Source organism: Coptis chinensis, chromosome 9 (assembly GCF_015680905.1).
Source record: "Coptis chinensis isolate HL-2020 chromosome 9, ASM1568090v1, whole genome shotgun sequence".
In the NCBI taxonomy this organism is placed as follows: Eukaryota; Viridiplantae; Streptophyta; class Magnoliopsida; order Ranunculales; family Ranunculaceae; genus Coptis; species Coptis chinensis.
Genome location: NC_141464.1, coordinates 47,816,619 through 47,836,505, shown reverse-complemented (window position 1 = coordinate 47,836,505; position 19,887 = coordinate 47,816,619). Strand labels below are relative to the sequence as shown.

The 19,887-nt window shown below is 36.6% G+C and overlaps 1 protein-coding gene and 3 pseudogenes across 3 annotated transcripts; 2 read left to right on the top strand and 2 right to left on the bottom strand.

Annotated features, from left to right (window-relative positions):
* Positions 1-1,669: 1,669 nt before the first annotated feature.
* On the top strand, positions 1,670-4,787 carry LOC147476380 (protein PIN-LIKES 3-like). The gene is made up of 5 exons (XM_086585711.1): positions 1,670-1,873; positions 2,342-2,629; positions 3,123-3,138; positions 3,279-3,349; positions 3,741-4,787. Exons 1-5 carry the CDS (start codon positions 1,670-1,672, stop codon positions 3,864-3,866), a joined length of 705 nt encoding a protein of 234 aa, XP_086441837.1. The 3' UTR covers positions 3,867-4,787.
* LOC147476379 (glucan endo-1,3-beta-D-glucosidase-like) lies at positions 4,376-5,383 on the top strand (annotated as a pseudogene).
* Positions 5,384-11,924: 6,541 nt separating this feature from the next.
* LOC147476378 (L-type lectin-domain containing receptor kinase VII.1 pseudogene) lies at positions 11,925-18,674 on the bottom strand (annotated as a pseudogene). Its single transcript, XR_015208890.1, has 2 exons — positions 18,536-18,674; positions 11,925-16,247 (listed from the first exon to the last, which is right to left on the bottom strand). The product of XR_015208890.1 is annotated as an L-type lectin-domain containing receptor kinase VII.1 pseudogene (transcript).
* Positions 16,653-19,235, bottom strand: LOC147476377 (L-type lectin-domain containing receptor kinase VII.1 pseudogene; annotated as a pseudogene). The gene has a single exon (XR_015208888.1). The product of XR_015208888.1 is annotated as an L-type lectin-domain containing receptor kinase VII.1 pseudogene (transcript).
* Between the last annotated feature and the right edge of the window lie 652 nt (positions 19,236-19,887).

Below are 19,887 nucleotides of genomic sequence, written 5' to 3'. Positions count from 1 at the left end.
GACATCTGTCAGCTCGTGGGATGAAGTTGGAAAATCGGGGGAGAACTGTCATTTCGTGGGATGAAGTTGGAAAATCTGGGCGGAGAATCCGTCATTTCGTGGGATGAAGTTGAGAGAACCGGCGGGACATCCGTCATTTCGTGGGATGAAGTTGGAGAACTTCATGGGAGAACCGTGCTGGTGGGATGTAGGCTTTTAGCGTGGGCTTTTTATAGATAAGCTCGAGCATGGGCTCTGGCGTGGACTTTTGTAGATAAACGAGTATGGGCTCGAGCATGGACTTTTGTAGATAAGTTTTTTATAGATGGGCTCTAAACATGGACTTGTATTGAATTGGGCTTTTATTGGGCCACATTTGTGGGGGCTGGAACACTGATATTCCTCACGTAAGGCCTATTGCGGTCTCCTTTGCGTTCCTTGGCGATGTAACTTTCATCAGTTCCATATTGCTTCAATGTTTCAGAGACTACAGTTTGCCGGATGTTTGTTTGGCTCTTGGTTATGATGGATCCTTTTCTTATACGATCAAATTTGGAATAAGTTGATTTGCAGTTCATGTCCCAAAAGAAGCCTTGGACAAACTTGTTTAGATACACGCATCTACGGTGGTTTTGGTAAATTTTGTGACAATGTCAGCATATTTCACTTGCCTTTTGGTCCGTAAAATCGCTACTGGGAAAATCGCGTGTACGGGGGGTTCGGTCGGATATACATATCGTGGTGAAGAATAAGTTCATAATATCGAATCCAATCGAACCCGATTAGGAGAGAATTTAATATCCGAACCGACCCGAACCTGATTATATCCGATTCCCGACGGATAACACTAAAATTCAAAATATGGGTTTAACCCCGAACCGACAGGACCGAACCCGAAAAACCCGGATATGGTCGAATTCTTTGATTTCAAACCCTTCCGCCTAATCGCGTGGTGAAAAGCAACACTGGGGGAGAATGTGTCGACCATTTAGCATATGGGAATACTGGTCACTTTCATCACGAGGGAAAACATGAGGGTCACATCCGAGAAAACATGAAGTTATCCTAAACGGGGCAAAAGACAAATTACATCTTTTTATTTAAGTTATTTGACACCAAAAGTTTGAGGTGTCTAGGAAGTAGGAAGCAGCTTTAAAAATTCCCAAAAGGCTGACCCGTTTCTTTACGTATCACAAGTTCACAACACAAATACACAATCCTTAAGTATAATAGATCAAGATTTTGATATTCTCTTCACTATAGTTAAGATGTGTTATTCATCTAGGTAGTGTGCTGCATTTCTAAGTTAATAGCGCTTCCACAATATCTATTCTTCTCTACTTTAGGGTTAAAAAAAGAAAGAATCATTTCGTCAGTCTTTCTATCCCCAAAATGTTTTGTACATGTGTTTGCTAAATTATCCCCAAACTGACAAACGGTGATGAGGCCTCCCCAAGGCACCAAAAAGACGGTGTTTGTAAATTTGATGGATCTATGTAAGACGTATGTTGAACTGAACTTTCACTGGATTTTGATTTATCATTTCGTTTGTCAGTTTGGTCACTTGAGTGATTCCGTTAGTAATGTGTGTATGAACACACTTTAAGTTATGGGTTTGAACTGTTATTGTATCGGTAGATCGTGTGTCATTGAACATATTGATTACATTTTTCATTGGATCCATACTGGGATGCTTGGTTATCCATCTCACCACACTCACTTCCTTTTCGTCATCCCAACATTATTATTTGATAACATTAGTAATTATGGTGCTTTCATTTCAACAGGAAATTTGGGTAATATCCTTCTCATTATTGTCCCAACTGTTTGCACACAGAAAGGGAGCCCATTTGGAGATCCATCTGGAATGGCTTATGCTTCACTCTCTATGGCCGTAATCATCTTTTTCATACCAATGCCTCTGGTTTTAAAGTTTACAATCTTTTTTTTCCTCCGTCAGAAATATTCCACACCTGAGGTGGTAACACAATCTTAGATGGAATCCCCTCTTCAATACCTATAAATAAATAGATATACCGTCATGATTGATTGTGGTTTTTAAACTTTTTATATTATTGCTGCATTTAATTAAGTACAAGAAGTTTGTTAAATAACATGTGATGTATGCTAGGACGTAGCAATATAAACTCAAAACTTTAGTTGCAAATAACATCATATTGTTAACTTGAGGATTAATTATTTACTGGTATCATATTTTTATAATGATTCCATTTATTAGCAGACTTGTGTTTATCTTACCCATGAGTTGTACTTATGCTAGACAGGAACTTGATTGGATTTGATTTTTAAAAAAATATATATTTGATGTGATTCCATTTATGAGTTGTACATATGTTTTCAGATTGGAGCCATTTATCTGTGGTCTTGTATCTACAAGATTGTACGTATATCTTCAACTAAGAAAATGCTGGAAGTTGAATTAAATGGTTCTATAAATGGCGTCCCTGAGGAACCCTTAAACATATCAAGGAACAGCTGCAGTGATGCGCCAATTCCATCCAATGATCGTTTGATGTCTGGGGATGAAGTTGGTCGATTTGCATTGCCTTATAGTCTAGATGACGAAAATGTTGTGGTAATTTTCTTCTTTTCATTGACAGAAGTTCTGTATTTGATTGTGGTTACTTTTGTACTTGCTGATAAAATTAGATAATTGCATTGACGTATAACTGTATATGTGTTAGTGGGTTATTGTTCCTTTGAAGAAAACATTATACGCCCTTCCTGCCCTATAGATGTACTTTGCAACCTAAGAATTTGGATTCTGGCTGACATAGAAGCTACCCCTCCAATGAAATTATAATCCCAACTGTTGCACTCTTTTGCTTTTCAGTAGATGGAAAGTATTTGAAACATGGACCATGAAAAGGTACTTCTAAGATTTTCTTTTTTTCACAATTGATTGGGTCAACCGAATCCTATTTGTCATGTACTTGTGTACACAACTTATTAATGGCTTCGTTAGTTCCTTAGTCCACTCTAGGGCACAACCGCACATGCATAGAAACTTGTCCAATGTTTCTTCTTCTCGTGAACTGTTTTACACCGCTGATCCTAAAAGTTAACATCCTTATATTTTCGGTATATCTTAGTCTTTGTTACTGTGTCTTTGGTGTGTGTAGCTTGGTCATGTGATGAGTTAGAGTTTAAAGATTCCAGGGATGTTGATAGTTATTTTGTGAATGGATTTAAACTTGACATCACATGCACTTTTGTTTTTTATTGATTGAGGGAGATAATAAGTATATCTAACTATAAATTTTCTGATTGTATGACAGGCAAGGGTCCACTTTCAGTTAAGTTTAATCAACCACTGAAGATGCTTGCGGGGAAGATCAACTTGAAAAGAGTAAAAGACTGCTTGCACCTTCAATTTAAATCCTTTATTTCATGTGCAAAGTTTCTGATGCCCTTTCTGTACACACATGATTCCATGTATATGAAGCTTAGCGGTCACACCTCACTGGGTGCACCTATTCACCTGGCCCACAAAATGCAAACATATATTGGCAATTTCTGAATTTTAGTAAATCACTAGATCATATTTTGGCCTAAGTTTAAGCCCACTGGGAAATTGAAGAGAGCGATTTTTTTTATTAGTTCCACATAGCGTATCATTTTCAGATCAAAATCACAAGTTTTTAGATAATTGAAGTTAGACATCTGAAGTGGAGTTATCCTGATCTTATGTGAGAATTCCTTGAGTGATATCTTGACTAAACTGCTATCTTCTTGTATAGATTGTTGGGTTTATTGTTGGAGTTGTAGCTCCATTCAGAAGGTTAATGATTGGTGGAAGTGTTCCTCTTCATGTGATCCAAGACTCTGCTTCTTTGCTAGGGTATGATACAAACAAAGACATTTAGCGATGGAAAGCATGTTCATTCATACTTTATCTTAGAAAGTAAAATTTTGAGCATAAATATCATACATATTGAAACACTATGTATTTGTGGCTTTTAGCTTTTAGACCTAATTGGCTGATTGCACTGTTTTTTTTTATGGAACTGACAGATTATTAACATGTGTTATATGCTGCTTTGAATAGCATAGTCTTTAAAGCTATGTGGTAGTTGAAGAAACCTGATTTCTCTGTTAGTATTGTTTGATGTCTGCTGATACCATTTTCCTTGCTAACTTTGAACATTTTACCGAAATATTCCTTCTTCAGTACTAGATCCTTGAATATTTTTTGAAGTGTTTGTCTCAGTAAATTTGTGTTTTCATAGTTTCTATCTTTGTCGTATTTTAATTTCCACATAAAACCTATCTAAGCAAATCAATGAATACACATATGGTTGTTTGTGGATGACAGTAGGGTTTCCTTATTGTTGGGGATGAAATAGCAGCAAAAGTGGATGAATATACGTGTGGGATGATCAGTGGTTCAGGCTCATCACTGTTTGAAGAACTTGGTCTGTATTATATTGGCCTGGTGGACGGTCACAACATAGATGATCTTGTGACTATACTGAAAGAGGTGAAGAGTATTCATACAACAGGCCCTGTATTCATTCACGTCGTCACTAATAAAGGCCGAGGATACCCATATGCAGAAAGAGCTGTAGACAAGTACCATGGTAAACTATTTATAGCTGAGATTAGTAAGCTTTCATCTAGAGAGTAAATTTTTTAAACCAACCCATTGGTTTTTCATTTGCAGGTGTAGCCAAGTTTGATCCAGCAACTGGAAAGCAGTTCAAAGGCAGCAGCAGTACTCAATCTTACACTACCTACTTTGCAGAGGCTTAGATTGCTGAAGCATAAGCAGATAAAGGTGGGTGGAATCAAGAAAGTACTAGCGAGGCAGTGAATGGATATTATGCTACTACCCTGTTTGGATTTAGTTATGGTGATGCTCGTGTTACTGATATTGGATCAACACTCGCAGCGTTCGAGATTGAAGCAATACGAACATGGTGGCATGTGAGGGAAGGGGAGGGAATGTATGAAGATGAGTTTGCTAAGGCGAATAAAGTTGTCGGCATGGTATGGGCTAACAAAAGAGATAGTGAACTTTGGTTTGCTCCACCTGAATGGAAGGAATGTAGGCTCGGGATACAACTACTACCAATAGTGCCAATCTCTGAGGTTGTGTTTTCTGATCGTGACTTTGCAAGAGAACTGGTAGAATGGACAATGCCAGCATTGGGGAGAGAAAGTGTTGGAGAAGGATGGAAGGGCTTTGTTTATGCATTGGAAGGTGTTTACGACAAAAAAAGGGCTTTGAAGAAGATATAAAAAATTGAAAGAGCATGATGATGGGAATTCGCTTTCTAATCTACTCTGGTGGATTCATAGTAGAAGTGAGGGGAAAGAGGAAAGCAGGGGAAAGAAAGCACAAACTGGAGGGAGCTGGTTGGGAAATTTCTTTTTAAGCTAGTTTAGACATTATGATGAGTTGTGATCGCTCCATCTGTTAAAATCTCTAACTTGCTTGATATTATGCTTTTTGTTTTGTCTGTGATTGAAAGAGGAAAAATATGAAATGGGAAGTTCATTGTTATTTTGGAGAATGCCTCGTTTCAAGCTTACAATCGATAAATACTTGATTGTCGCTGTCAGAAACATGTTTTCAGACTTTGTATCTTAAATGTACTTTTTAGAAAAATTACAGTTAAGATGGAATCGCGTTCGCTTTGCGGGAAACGTATGATCAAGAGCATGCCACGAAAGAACCCATATAGAGACCGTAGAAGACGCCGACCAATAAGGCACGCGTGGCGCGTCAAGGTAGTGCATAAGCATACCCTAGTACAACATAATTTAGAGAATGTTGATTCCTATAGTGAAACCATGGTTACAACATAATATAGAGAATATTGATTCCTATAGTGAAACCATGGTGGACCTGACTACAAACCAATAAATATTAAATAAAAAGACATTGCCTTACTATTACTATGGTAATTAGAATTTGGTTTTATTTCAGCTACTTGACCATCACTCAACTAAGTTGATTATGGTTAAACTGTTTGCTTTTTGTAAATGGCCAAAATACCCTAAACAAGTTCTATTCGTTAATCTTTAGCAATTAGAATCTCGAGAGAGTAGTAAGAAAGGAAAACTCATTTATGTTTGGTTCGCCATGTATATCCACGTGAAATGTTGATTTGCCACGTGTTGGTCCGTGATTAGATCACTCTGTTCTAACTTCTAACAACATCTCAACTTTGGCCCAATAACATATAAAGTCCAATAGATTTTTTTTTTTTTTTTTTTTCGATAATACCTTATATATATATCATAGAATCCTAGAGCATAACCGGCACATCATTGTTTGTCAGTAGGCAGTTTGGTAGCTGACTCACAAGCTGCTGATGGTAGATCCATTTTGCAAGCTCATGTGCCTCTCTATTTACCAACCTACTGATCCAATTAAAATTACAGAACAAAAAGGAGGAACTTAATTTTAGCACATAATCCCTTAAACATGCATAAGCCCAAGAGCATGTTGGACTGTTCAGAGCTTTGAGGACCTCACCACAGTCTCCTTCTATCAGCACTGCCTTCCACCCTTTGGCTTTTGCTAGCAAAATAGCCACCTCAGCTGCCGCCATTTCAACTTCTTCTGCTGACCTAGCTTTGTATCTTCTTACTGCTGCGCCTACTATCTTGCCTTCATTATCCCATGCAATGGTGCCAGCTGCAGCCCATCCAGTTGTGGTTTTGTAGGAGGCATCAAACTTGATGATAATGCAGTCGTTAGGGATAATAGGAAATAAAGAATCTAAAGAAAGTATCTTATCTTGCCCTAAATAAGTACTAAGGAGACTTGGGATATTAGTCTCAAGATTTTCTGCAACCAATCCTGCATATCACTTGTCTGCCGCCACTACACTCCTTCTTATAGTTCTTTCTCTGTTAGGCCTCCTATGCTCAAACTTAGCTTCATTCCTTGTTATCCATATGTTGTACAAAAGATAACAAGCTTTAATGCCAGCCTGCACTTCCACTTGGTCCTTGCTATGGCACCAACTGATGAATTTAGTGACCCATGCTTTGTTGTTATTGCTGCCTTGGTTCTCCACTCTCAGCCCTAAAGCTAAGGTGAACCACATGGCCTTAGTCCATTCACATTCAAAAAACAAGTGGATATCATTCTCTATAGTCTTAAGACACAAGGGGCAAGAAAAATCCCCCACCATATTCCTCATTTCCAGCCTATCCCCCATAGGTAAGGCATACATGTAGACCTTCCAAAGGAACAATTGAACATTTGCTGGTAGTTTGGTTTTCCGGAGGAGCTTAGAGGTCCGGAATTGAAACTAGAACTGCCCTACCTCTTTATCCTTTGTAATAAATTTGTAGGCGGAGACTTCACGATAAACTTCCCAGCCTTTGTCCTCACTTCACACCATCCTATCCTTGCCAAGACCCAAAGGTCTCACAATAACTTCTTTAATTCTCGAGAACCGGATGGGGTGGGAATATGGCATGTGAGCTTAGCCTCATCCCATCCAGTCTCATCCACCCTTAAAAAGGTCACCACATGGAGATCATTTAGGTTGGAATTTTCCACTCCTAACTCCCTTAGAGTCCTAGGTTTGCCATTCAGACAAACCCAAGGATCATCCATGATAGAGGTGGAGGTTCCACTATGTATCCCCCAAATCAATCCCCCACTTATCATATTAAAAGTTCTATGTATGCCTTTCCAGAAGTAGGAGGCATGTCCAAGAGGTTTTCATATGTCCCCAATCTAGTTTTTCCCATATATGCTTGCTAGAGTTCTAGTCCAAATAGAGTTTATGTCTGTAGCTGCTTTCCAAGGAAGCTTGGCTAGCATAGCTAGATTCATATCTCTCATTTTCCTAACCCCTAAGCCTCCTTGAGACTTGGGTTTACATAAGTTGTCACACCCAATGGTATGGACACTTTTTGATTCCTCAGTACCATGCCAGAAAAAATCCCTACATGATTTGTCTATTTTATGACAAGTAGACACAGGGAGCATATAGGTGGCCATAGCATACAAGGGGGTGGCTTGTACCACAGATTGGATCAGGGTAGCTCTACCAGCTTGTGAAAGAACCTTAGCCTTCCACCCTTTGATCTTACTGTGTATTTTGTCCACAAGGTAATCAAAGTCCTCTGCCTTTTTCTGTGAAAGCATGATAGGAATCCCCAGGTACTTATCTTTTGGGTCAAAAGCCCTCATCTTCTAGAATCTCTTCAGTTTAATCTTATTTCTAAAATTGATATTTCTACTAAAGAACATGCTAGACTTGTCTAAATTGATACTCTGTCCAGAGGCATCACAGTACTCTTTGAGGATATTCTTGAGGTAGCCTCCATCCTCAAGGTTGCCTTTAGTAAATAAAATCAAATCATCTGCATATAGCAGATGAGTAATAGAAGGAGAGGATCTCCTAATCTTGATCCCATGTATCTTCTCTTCCATCTCAGTCTTGGCAATCATCCTAGACAAGGCCTCAGACATGATAATAAAAAGGTAAGGGGACAGGGGATCCCTTTGTCTGAGGCCTCTTGCAGGACTTATCTTATTGAGAGGGCTACCATTAAGAAGAACTTGAAAAGTCACAGTAGACAGGCATTACTGAATCATGCTTCTCCATTTAACATTAAACCCCAGCCTCTCAAAAATATTATCAATAAGAGACCACTCAGCCCTATCATAGGCTTTAGCCATGTCCATTTTAAAGTCCAATAGATTAAACAAACCCATTTTAAGTTATATCTTTTCTTCCCACCCTTTTCATTACATTGTAAATCAATGACAAACACCGAAAAATACCAAAGTAATACACTGCACTCTTTCAATTCTCTAACTAAAAACAAACAAGAAACTACCATTCTCAAACAAAAAGAATTTCATCTCTCCAATATCAAAACAGATGATGAACTCCCAATTTCAAACGAAAAAATACCAAATTGTTGGAAATTTGGTGTTTGATGTTAGGTTGGTATCTACTATCTATATACTAAAGCAGAGACCTTTAAAGGAGGATTTTCTCTCTCCTATGTGGCACTCTAATATGAGAGTTAGCCTTTTTTCTATCATATGTGACACTCTAATATGAAAGATAATATTTTTTAATAGCCTACAGTCCCACGTATATTGAATCTCTTTGGAGAGTTTGAGTGTATTTCCAATTCTTATATATTTGATCAAATAAAAAAAAATTACTAAAAAAATAGGTGATTTGTAGAAGGTAATTTTCTATTACTACGAATCAAACACTTTTAGTGTTCCAATTCTTATATATTTGATCAAATAAAAAAAATTGCTAAAAAATAAGTGATTTGTATAAACTAATTTATATTTGATCAAATAAAAAAAAATGCTAAAATATAGGTGATTTGTATAAACTAATTTTTTATTACAAATCATACAATTTTAGTATCTATGATAAAACACTGACTTATTTCGAATATATCCTTAACATGACCTTAAAACATAGTTAAAAACAATTATACAAAATATATAATAGAAAATAAAAAAAAAAATAACAGCAAAGCAATAATGACAAATATTTTAAAATATATATAATACTGAATGAGACTAACGACAAAAAACAATTAATGGGGAACGGAAAACTGGATGCATTGAACTAACCTCATAAAATAATTGGTGGGAAATCGAAAACTAATTGCGAATGCATTGAAATAACCTCAAAGAAAAGTTAACGGGAAATCAGAAACCAGATATAATTATATCGAACTAACCTCAAAGCATAAATAATCAGAAACTAGATGCAGATGTATTAAACTAACCTTAAAGAGTTATTAACGGAAAATCGGAAACTGGATCCAAATGCAATGAACTAATCTCAAAGACTAATTAATGAAACATTAAAAAATGGATGAAACTACACTGAACTAACCTAAATGAATAATTAACGGGAAATCAGAAATTTGATGTAACTGCATTGAACTAACCTTAAAAAATAATTAACGGGAAATCAGAAACTTGATGCAAATGCATTGAACTAACCTCAAAGAACAATCAACATAAAATCGAAAATTATATGCAACTTGCATTGAACTAACCTCAAAGAATAATTAACGGAAAACCAAAAACTGGATGCAATTGCATTAAACTAAAATCAGAGATTAACTAATGGGAAATCAGAAATTGGATGCAAATGCATTGAAATAACATAAAAAAATGGTTAACTAGAAATCGGAAGTCGGATGTAACTGCATCGCACTGACCTCAAAGCATAAATATCCACTTTTTTAGCCTTCTCATATGAGTAATTGCAAGTAATTAGGAACCCAAAACGAAAGTAAGTTTATACAAACAGACTCTTACATGTATGCAAAGTGTATAGAAATGGTAAACTATCGAACTAACCTAGAAAAATAATTAACGGAAAATCAAAAACTGGATGCAAATATATTGAACTAACCTCAAAAAATAAATAATTAACTGATTGGAACACGGATGCAAATGCAATGAACTAATATCAAAGACTAATTAATCTAAACATCTAAAACTGAATGCAATGCGTCTTCAATTAACCTTAATGAATAACTAATGGGAAATCATAAAGTGGATGTAATTGCACTAAACTAACCTCAAATAATAATTAACGAAATCGAAACTTGATGAAACTGCATTGTACTAACCTCAAAGAATAATTAATGAGCAATTGGAAGCGGGATGCAACGTCTACATTAAACTAACCTCAAAGAATAATTAATGGAAAAGAAACTTGATGCAAATGCATTGAACTAATAACTTCGAAAACATATTTGTATTTTATGTATGGAGAATAAATGTCTCGACAAATATAGTTTTGCATTTTAAGTAGTGTTTATTATAATTCTTTTATTGTGATTGGGAATACCTTGCTATTCAAGTAGCTTTCAATATTATTGCCACATTGGGCATTCTCACAAAATTTCAATCAAACTTCTATTATTAAACCTAACAATAAAAAAGTTGATTAGTTTTATCAAGGTTTGGTGCTTCCTTTTTAGAGAGAGTGGTGCAAGAAATTTAAATGAGTAATTAATATAATTTTCATATCTCATAACTATGCATAGTTCTTAATATGCTCGACACCCGTTTAGGAACTTGCATATGATAAATCTTTTCAAGTGGGAGTAGTGTATTCTTTGAGGATATGGAAACAATCCATCTGTTTTAGTGATTTGTACACATTAGTACGTAAGCCGAACGGTGATGATTTACTGCTAAATCACCATAAATCTAATAAAACTATTATACAAGCTAGATCGAGTTTAAAATAATTCCATTTGAAAATTACAGATTAATATTCTAAACCACAAAGTGAATAGGCTATCTCAATTTGATCCCTTAGTTTTCAAATACTTATGCACCATAATCGCTGCTCATTAATGTATTTCAGTTTATTTTCAATAAAAATATATTATGATTCAAAAATTTGCCGCTAAATCACCATAAATCTAAGAAAATTATTATACAAGCTAGATCGAGTTTAATATAATTCTATTTGAAAATTATGGATTAATATCCTAAACCACAAAGTAAATGGGCTATCTCAATTTGATCAATTAGTTTCTAAGTACTTTTGCACCATAATCATTTGCTCATTAACGTATTTCGGTTTATTTTAATAAAAATATACGATTCGAAAATTTGCCGCTAAATCACCATAAATATAATAAAACTATTATATAAACTAGATCGAGTTTAAGATAATTCTATTTGAAAATTACGGATTAATATCCTAAACCACAAAGTGAAGAGGCTATCTCAATTTGATTCCTTAATTAGTTTCCAAGTAATTATGTACCATAATCGTTGGTTATTAAACGATTTATTTTCAATAAAAAATATTTCGATTAAAAAAACCAAACATTTTGTAAAGTATTTTCAGCACACAAAATATTTAATAGATCCCGGACGTATGTCCGAGTCCAAAATCTAGTTACTCCTAAAGATGCTCTTATGTTCCTAAAGAGTATTGTTTCATCTCCTAAATGGAGCAAATCAATATTATTTTTATTCCGAAAAAATGGAAACACAATTCAGAACTTACAAGCAAAAGAAGTTTACATGTATAACAAAACTCGGACTTATAGTATGTTGGTTCTGTGTGTATGTACAAGAACACGTTTAATCTGTATCCCCTGTAAATGATATAAAACACGAATAAAAATATGAATGCATACGAGGATCAAAATCTTTGACTACCGAGTGGGGATTTTCATTCACCTCAAGACATCATGCTGGCCCCACCAGCCAACACACGCAAAGCATTGGGAATGACTTGTGAGAATCATCCTGCGTTGCTGGTTGGACCATAGCTTTGTAGAGTTCACAAACGATCTGCAATTGCAACATTCTTTGTCATCGACCTTCCATAATGATGTCTGATCCAGAAAGAGACATGGAAGATGAGATTAAGTGTCAAATCTGCTCAAATGTGGGATGTGCTCCTTGATGCGAGCCTCGACGATACGTGGACCACATTGTTGACAACTACATTTTCTCAAGCAAACCAACTTCCATTCCTTCTCCTTCTGACTCATTGGTGCTGGGCGTTCCGTCCAAAACCTTCAACACCTGCCTCATCGTAGGTCTGGTGCGTGGATCCGGGTAAGCACACAAAAGACCCAAACGAAGCACCCATTCTACCTCATCACTGTCAAATCCTCCTTTGGCTTTTAAATTCTCATCTAGAGCGTTTACCAATTCACCATTCTCCATCAGTCCCCATATCCAATCAACCAAGGGTGGCTTTCCATCCTCTATAGGTCTCCTCCCACATACAACTTCGAGAATCAACACCCCAAAACCAAACACATCTGTTAGAGCTGATGCACGCCCACTTCGGACTACTTCAGGCGCCATATACCCAGCTGTTCCCACCACACGAGAAGTGCCTGCTGCTAGCCCATGACCATGCATTCGAGCCAAACCGAAATCGCCTAACCTCCCACGCATATCTCTATCAAGCAAGACATTACTAGCTTTAATGTCTCTATGCAAAACTCTGGATTCCCATCCCTCATGTAAGTATAGCACCCCTTCAGCCACATTTTTCAACACTCTAACCCTATCTTCCCAGCCCAACATCACACTCTCATCACATTCAAAAACCCATTTATCCAAACTTCCATTCTCCATATAATCATAAATCAAAATTAAGCTCCCTCTCTCTCTTTTACACCAGCCTCTAAATCCCACCAAGTTTCTATGCTTGGCTTGAAACCTCAGCCAAAAATTATCTCATCCCCTCTTCAGTTTCATGTGAAATGCGTTTCACCGCAACCTCAACTCCACCAACTAAAACCCCTTTATAAACCTTCCCATTCCCTCCTACTCCAATAACATTTTCATCTGAAAAACCCCTTGGTCGCCGTGTAAACTTCCTGATAACTAATTCTATGTGGCCAATACTCTAATTCCCATTCTTCCATTGCCTCTAGATCCCTCTTCATCTTTCTCCTCCTCTTAATCAACAACACACAAATCAATAAAGCACAACATATAAACAACACAATCGCAACCGACATACCAATAATAAACCCTTTTGTTGCAAAAACAGAAGTACCAGGAGGAAGAAATGATGGTAAATTTGAAGTAACAACTCTATCACCGACCAAAAAATCTGTATTACTAAATCCCCAAGCTAGAATCCTATGTGTTTGAACTAACCTTCCAGTTGCAGCACTAAAACCAACATACATTTCATCTAAAAAAACATCAGAAAGATTCAAAGAATTACTAATTAATGGCTTTTTAGGCCTTGCCATACCTGCAACAGCCATAGTAACATTAAGTAAAGAATCCTGATAATCAATCCAAACTTGATAATTAACACCAAACTTATCCACTTTAACATCATCCGAATGTTCAACAGAATCAGCAAACTGAATTCCCAACACATGGTTATCCTCATTTCCATCATCATTTGTTCTATCACCACCTTGTATATATATAGTTGCACTTGGTGAAAAAAGGAAGACTAAACCATCACCAGGCAAAGAACCCTTCAAAATTACCATAGAGAATATAAAGGAGGTGTAGAAAGGAATAATCTTTGTAGAGTTTGGTGTTCTCGTTGGTATCTTTGAAGAGTAGAAAGCACGACCCATGTCCGAAAAAGAACTTGTAGTGAGTGTTAAAATGTTAGATTCTTCAAGTGTTACGCTTCCATAAAGTATGAGATTTGAGGAGTTGAATGTGTGGAAGATGAATTCAGTAGTTAATATTGGTTGAAGAGAAATGAGTTTGATGAAAAAGATGAAGAGAAGAAGAAGTTGTTATTTTGCCATCGGAGTGTGAACAACTGGATATTTTATGTCATATTGTGTTGAATGTACACGGTACACCATATCAATCATATAGAAAGACAAAGAAAAGAAGCTGAAACCAAATCATTTGAACCCTGTGAACAAGTCGTAAGCATTAATTAGCTTGAATTAGTGGTGTACAATTCAGTCATGGAGTTAGAAAATGAACTAAACTTCATTTTCATTCTCAGTTGTCTCAAATGAAAAGTCAGATGTAGAATGATCTTCATTTAAAGTTCCAGTACATGGAATAAAGACAATGACAGTCCATCCAAAGAAATTTCAAAATCTATTACAAGAAGTGTACAAAGATGCTGTGGTAGTGGTTACATACTTACAGGGCAACCTAGGCAGAACAAAAGAAAAACTTCGTCACAGGGTAAGCTTGCCACTTACAAAAGAAGAACATTAAGTCACAAATCTGCTCATGGGTACTTAGTAGCAGAGATAGGAAATATAAATAAAGAGAAATGCTAGCGAGCTACCCTCTTTTGGGGGGATCAATTACTCATTGTACATAAAAGAGAATAAGCGCGTGAGGGTGTCTGCAGATTTCCTAACAAGTTAATTATATGATATGATATGATGTATTTTTTTTTAAAAAAGGTTGAGCTGTTAAGATCCATTATTTAAAGGTAAGAGATCCTTAATGCTATCGTAAACCTTGGCCTATGAGCTTATTATCCAGACAGCCAGACTGTATATTGAGAGTTTGAGACACAGGTCAAATGGAATAATGCCGGATCTTGTCATTAGGGTCTAATTCTTAAGACCTTGATACATAAACAAAGGACAAATAAATATTGAGGGAAACTACAGGCTACAGTAAGAAATTCCAGAATTTGAAGAGATAGATAGTTCACGGTTCATGTCACACTGAGTTTACATTTCTTTGTACCCAAAACAAATATAGCAAAGTTAAGGGCATTTTTGTCTGCAAAAGTACTGTTGTTCTAGTTTCAGGAACCAGGACTAACTATTGCTCGTACTTCTAGTGTAAGCTGTGAAGGAACTAAGCTCTGTGCCTGTCTCTGACGTTGTTTTAAACTATATATTAAGTACTTTTCTTAAAAGAGGTATAATACTATGAGTCTATGATACAAATCATACAATAAAATCATACAATATGCAATCTCCATGGTAAAATTCAGGGCTTTTTAGGTTATGGTCCTTCCAAATAATGTTGTACTAGGCACTTGGGGAAAAAAGATATCGTTTACTAGTTGTTGGCTCATCTAAACACATCAAAGCTATGCTTAGAAGGGCTGAAACCTAATAAACATCTTTTACTCTCAAGGCCTACTTGTCGTTATTAACGTGGACCAAAACCTAAAAATCCAACATGAACGTGTAATTTTCCAGGAATTAGAAGCAAATAAGGGTTATTAACCAGTACTACCCTAACCCCCCTTTGTGTGTATTTGGGGGGAAACCCTAATTTCCCATCTAGTGGGAGGGAAATCCTAGTATTACACCCCCATAAAATAAAGCATTAAAACCTAGTTTCTTTAAGTAACTTACTACGACTATACAGTTGTAAACAATCGAAATTAATACCAAGAGGACTAGAGGAGTTCACATGGAGTATTTGAGTGACACAATTTACAAATTTAAGAAAGAGTAGCAGTACTGTATCTGAGCTTAGTAGCAGTACAGTATCTGGGCTTCTTAGCAGTACACTATTTGAACATATTGGTTATAAACAGACAAGTAGCTAAATATATTCAAACTAACTGTGTGCTAATACTCTATATTGCAACAACTAAACATAGATCAAGGAATAACATACCTAAAATGCTATTTCGATAATCGATGTAAACAACACAGGAACGAGCCCATCACTAGCTTGCACTTCTGGTAAGGTAGAATAGATGCGAAAGTTGTATAGAGTAAGAACAAAGTAGTCATTTGTCTTTTTCACTTACTATAGAATTCTCAATCCCAGTGATGGAGACTAATAGAACTAGGAAACTATATCGGCACCCACCTGTCTGGAACAAATAATTAGAATGAATCTTTTTTACAATTATTAAATTGATTAGCAATGAAGAATTCATACTTGGTGGGCAGCGACCACCAAGGACCAACATATAATACACGCAAATCCAAATCATAATCTATAGGCCAGGGAAGGCAAGGACTACGATATGAAACCAAAAGCAAGGACAATAAAAGACCGAACACCAGACGCGAAGAATATGTGTGAAACAGGACCAGGAAGAAACCAACTCTCCTATCTGTACTACCAAACGGGTATGTGTGAAACAGGACCAGGAAGAAAACAACTCTCCTATCTGTACTACCAAACGGGGACCGTATGTACAGGCCAAACAACATTTGGAAACATCCATAGAATAAGAACGACAAGACGTCAATGCATATAACAGACAAGCAACTATACCAAATTCAAACTATAAAACATTCTGTAGTTTATTACACACGTATGGTCACTTTATGTTCCTAAAGAGTATTGCTTCATCTCCTAAATGGAGCAAATCAATATTATATTAATTCCAAAAGATGGAAACACAATTCAGAACTTACAAGCAAGAGAAGTTTGCATGTATAACAAAACTCGGACTTATAGTATGTTGGTTTTGTGTGTATGTACAAGAACACGATTAATCTGTATCCCCTGTAAATGATATAAAACACGAATGCATACGGAGATCAAAATCTTTGACTACCGAGTGGGGATTTTCATTCACCTCAGGACATCATCTTAGTGTTTAATACGCTGCCCCGACCAGCCAACACAAGCAAAGCATTGGGAATGACTTGTGAGAATCACGCTGCGTTGCTGGTTGGACCGTAGCTTTGTAGAGTTCACAAACGATTTGCAGTTGCAACATACTTTGTCATCGGCCTTCCATAATGATGTCTGATCCAGAAAGAGATATGGAAGATGAGATTGAGTGTCGAATCTGCTCAAATGTGGGATGTGCTCCTTGATGCGAGCCTCGACGATACTTGGACCACATTGTTGACGACTTCATTTTCTCAAGCAAACCAACTTCCATTCCTTCTCCTTCTGACTCATCGGTATTAGGCGTTCCATCCAAAACCTGCAACACCTGCCTCATCGTAGGTCTGGTGCGTGGATCCGGGTAAGCACACAAAAGACCCAAATGAAGCACCCATTCTACCTCATCACTGTCGAATCCTCCTTTGGCTTTTAAATTCTCATCTAGAGCGTTTAACAATTTACCCTTCTCCATCAGTCCCCATATCCAATCAACCAACGGTGGCTTTCCGTCCTCTATAGGTCTCCTCCCACATACAACTTCGAGAATCAACACCCCAAAACCAAACACATCTGTTAGAGCTGATGCACGCCCACTTCGGACTACTTCAGGCGCTATATACCCAGCTGTTCCCACCACACGAGTAGTGCCTGCTGCTAGCCCATGACCATGCATTCGAGCCAAACCGAAATCACCTAACCTCCCATGCATATCTCTATCGAGCAACACATTACTAGCTTTAATGTCTCTATGCAAAACTCTGGATTCCCATCCCTCATGCAAGTAGAGCACCCCTTCAGCTACAGTTTTCAACACTCTAACCCTATCTTTCCAGCCCAACATCACACTCTCATCACATTCAAAAACCCATTTATCCAAACTTCCATTCTCCATATAATCATAAATCAAAATTAAGCCCCCTCTCTCTCTTTTACACCAGCCTCTAAATCCCACCAAGTTTCTATGCTTTAACCTACCAAGGCTTGAAACCTCAGCCAAAAATTCTCTCATCCCCTCTTCAGTTTCATGTGAAATGCGTTTCACCGCAACCTCAACTCCACCAACTAAAACCCCTTTATAAACCTTCCCATTCCCTCCTACTCCAATAACATTTTCATCTGAAAACCCCTTTGTCGCCGTGTAAACTTCCTGATAACTAATTCTATGTGGCCAATACTCTAATTCCCATTCTTCCATTGCCTCTAGATCCCTTTTCATCTTTCTCCTCCTCTTAATCAACAACACACACATCAATAAAGCACAACATATAAACAACACAATTGCAACCGACATACCAATAATAAACCGTTTTGTTGCAAAAACAGAAGTACCAGGAGGAAGAAATGATGGTAAATTTGAAGTAACCAATCTATCACCAATCAAAAAATCTGTATTACTAAAACACCAAGCTAGAATCCTATGTGTTTCAACTAACCGTCCAGTTGCAGCACTAAAACCAACATACATTTCATCTAAAAAAACAGCAGAAAGATTCAAAGAATTACTAATTAATGGCTTTTTAGGCCTTGTCATACCTGCAACAGCCATAGTAACATTAAGTAAAGAATCCTGATAATCAATCCAAACTTGATAATTAACACCATTATTAAGCTTCAAACTCTTAAACTTATCCACTTTAACATCATCCCAATAACCAGCAGAATGTGCAACAACAGAAGTAAGTGAATTCACATCAACCCCTACATGATTTTTATCAATATCACTAAACTCTTGGTTCTCAAAAACATCAAACTCAACTCCCAACACATGGTTATCCTTATTTCGATCATTTGTTATATTAAAAAGACCAAGATTTTGAGCTGAACTACCACCTTCTATAGTTGCAAATGGTGAAAAAAGGAATACTAAACCATGACCAGGTAAAGAACCCTTTACAGGGGTCATAGAGAATATAAAGGAGGTATAGAAAGAAATAATCTTTGACGTGTTTGGTGTTCTTGTTGGGACTTTTGAAGTGTAGAAAGCACGCCCCATGGTGAAGGCAGAATTGTTTGTGAGTGTTAAAATGTTGTGTTCTTCATCAAGTGTTGTGTCTCCATGAAGTGTGAGATTTGAGGAGTTGAATGTGTTGAAGATGAATTCAGTTGTTGAGATTGGTTGAAGAGAAATGAGTTTGATGAAAAATACGAAGTGAAGAAGAAGAAGAAGCTGTTTTTTTCCCATTAGAGAAAATAAGCAGAACCTCCTACTCTTTTTTTCTTGTCAAGTGTCAGATAGGAGGATTATTTGTTTTAATATATAATAATAATAATAATCATGTTTTAGTTAAGTAGAGAATTTGGTAATTGCTTGCTATATGATTAGTGCTTAATTAAAAAAATATTAAGTATGAGACTGTTACTGTTTTATAGACATATAGGAAGGAAATAAGAAATTGGGTATAGAATTGTATTAATCTAATTCATTGTATAGGGGGATCTAAAATGCGTGTGTATTTGAAGGCGTATATCTGCGAATCAAAAGGCCCAAGCGACCTTACTTTAACGACCTGCCCATTAATCTAATTCATTGTATAGGGGATCTAAATTTTATCGAAAATTTGGCGGCTACGGTGTATGGACAATTTAGCGCCGTTTTATATGGAGTTATGCAACTTTAAAACGAGTGCTTCCACACGATCACAAGCACTATATGAACTTTAAAAGGATACTGTGAAGAAATCTAGAAATTGGGCTTTAGACACTTTGTTTAGTGTGTTTTTTGTCTAGAGAAAGATCAATATTATCTTTTGATTCTACTCCAATTTTAGCAACACGTCATTTTTTGGGTGTATTAACTGTTTTTAAAATTTCTTATTTCTCCTTTTTACCCTTTCATTTGTAACTGCCAATTTCTTCCACAAATAAATAATACTAAAATCTAATGT

Coding starts and splice junctions, on each gene's coding strand:
- LOC147476380 (XM_086585711.1), top strand. CDS start 1,670: ATGCTTGGTTATCCATCTCACCACACTCACTTCCTTTTCGTCATCCCA. Junction 1,874..2,341: donor ATGCTTCACTCTCTATGGCC/GTAATCATCTTT, acceptor ATATGTTTTCAG/ATTGGAGCCATTTATCTGTG. Junction 3,350..3,740: donor GGAAGATCAACTTGAAAAGA/GTAAAAGACTGC, acceptor CTTCTTGTATAG/ATTGTTGGGTTTATTGTTGG.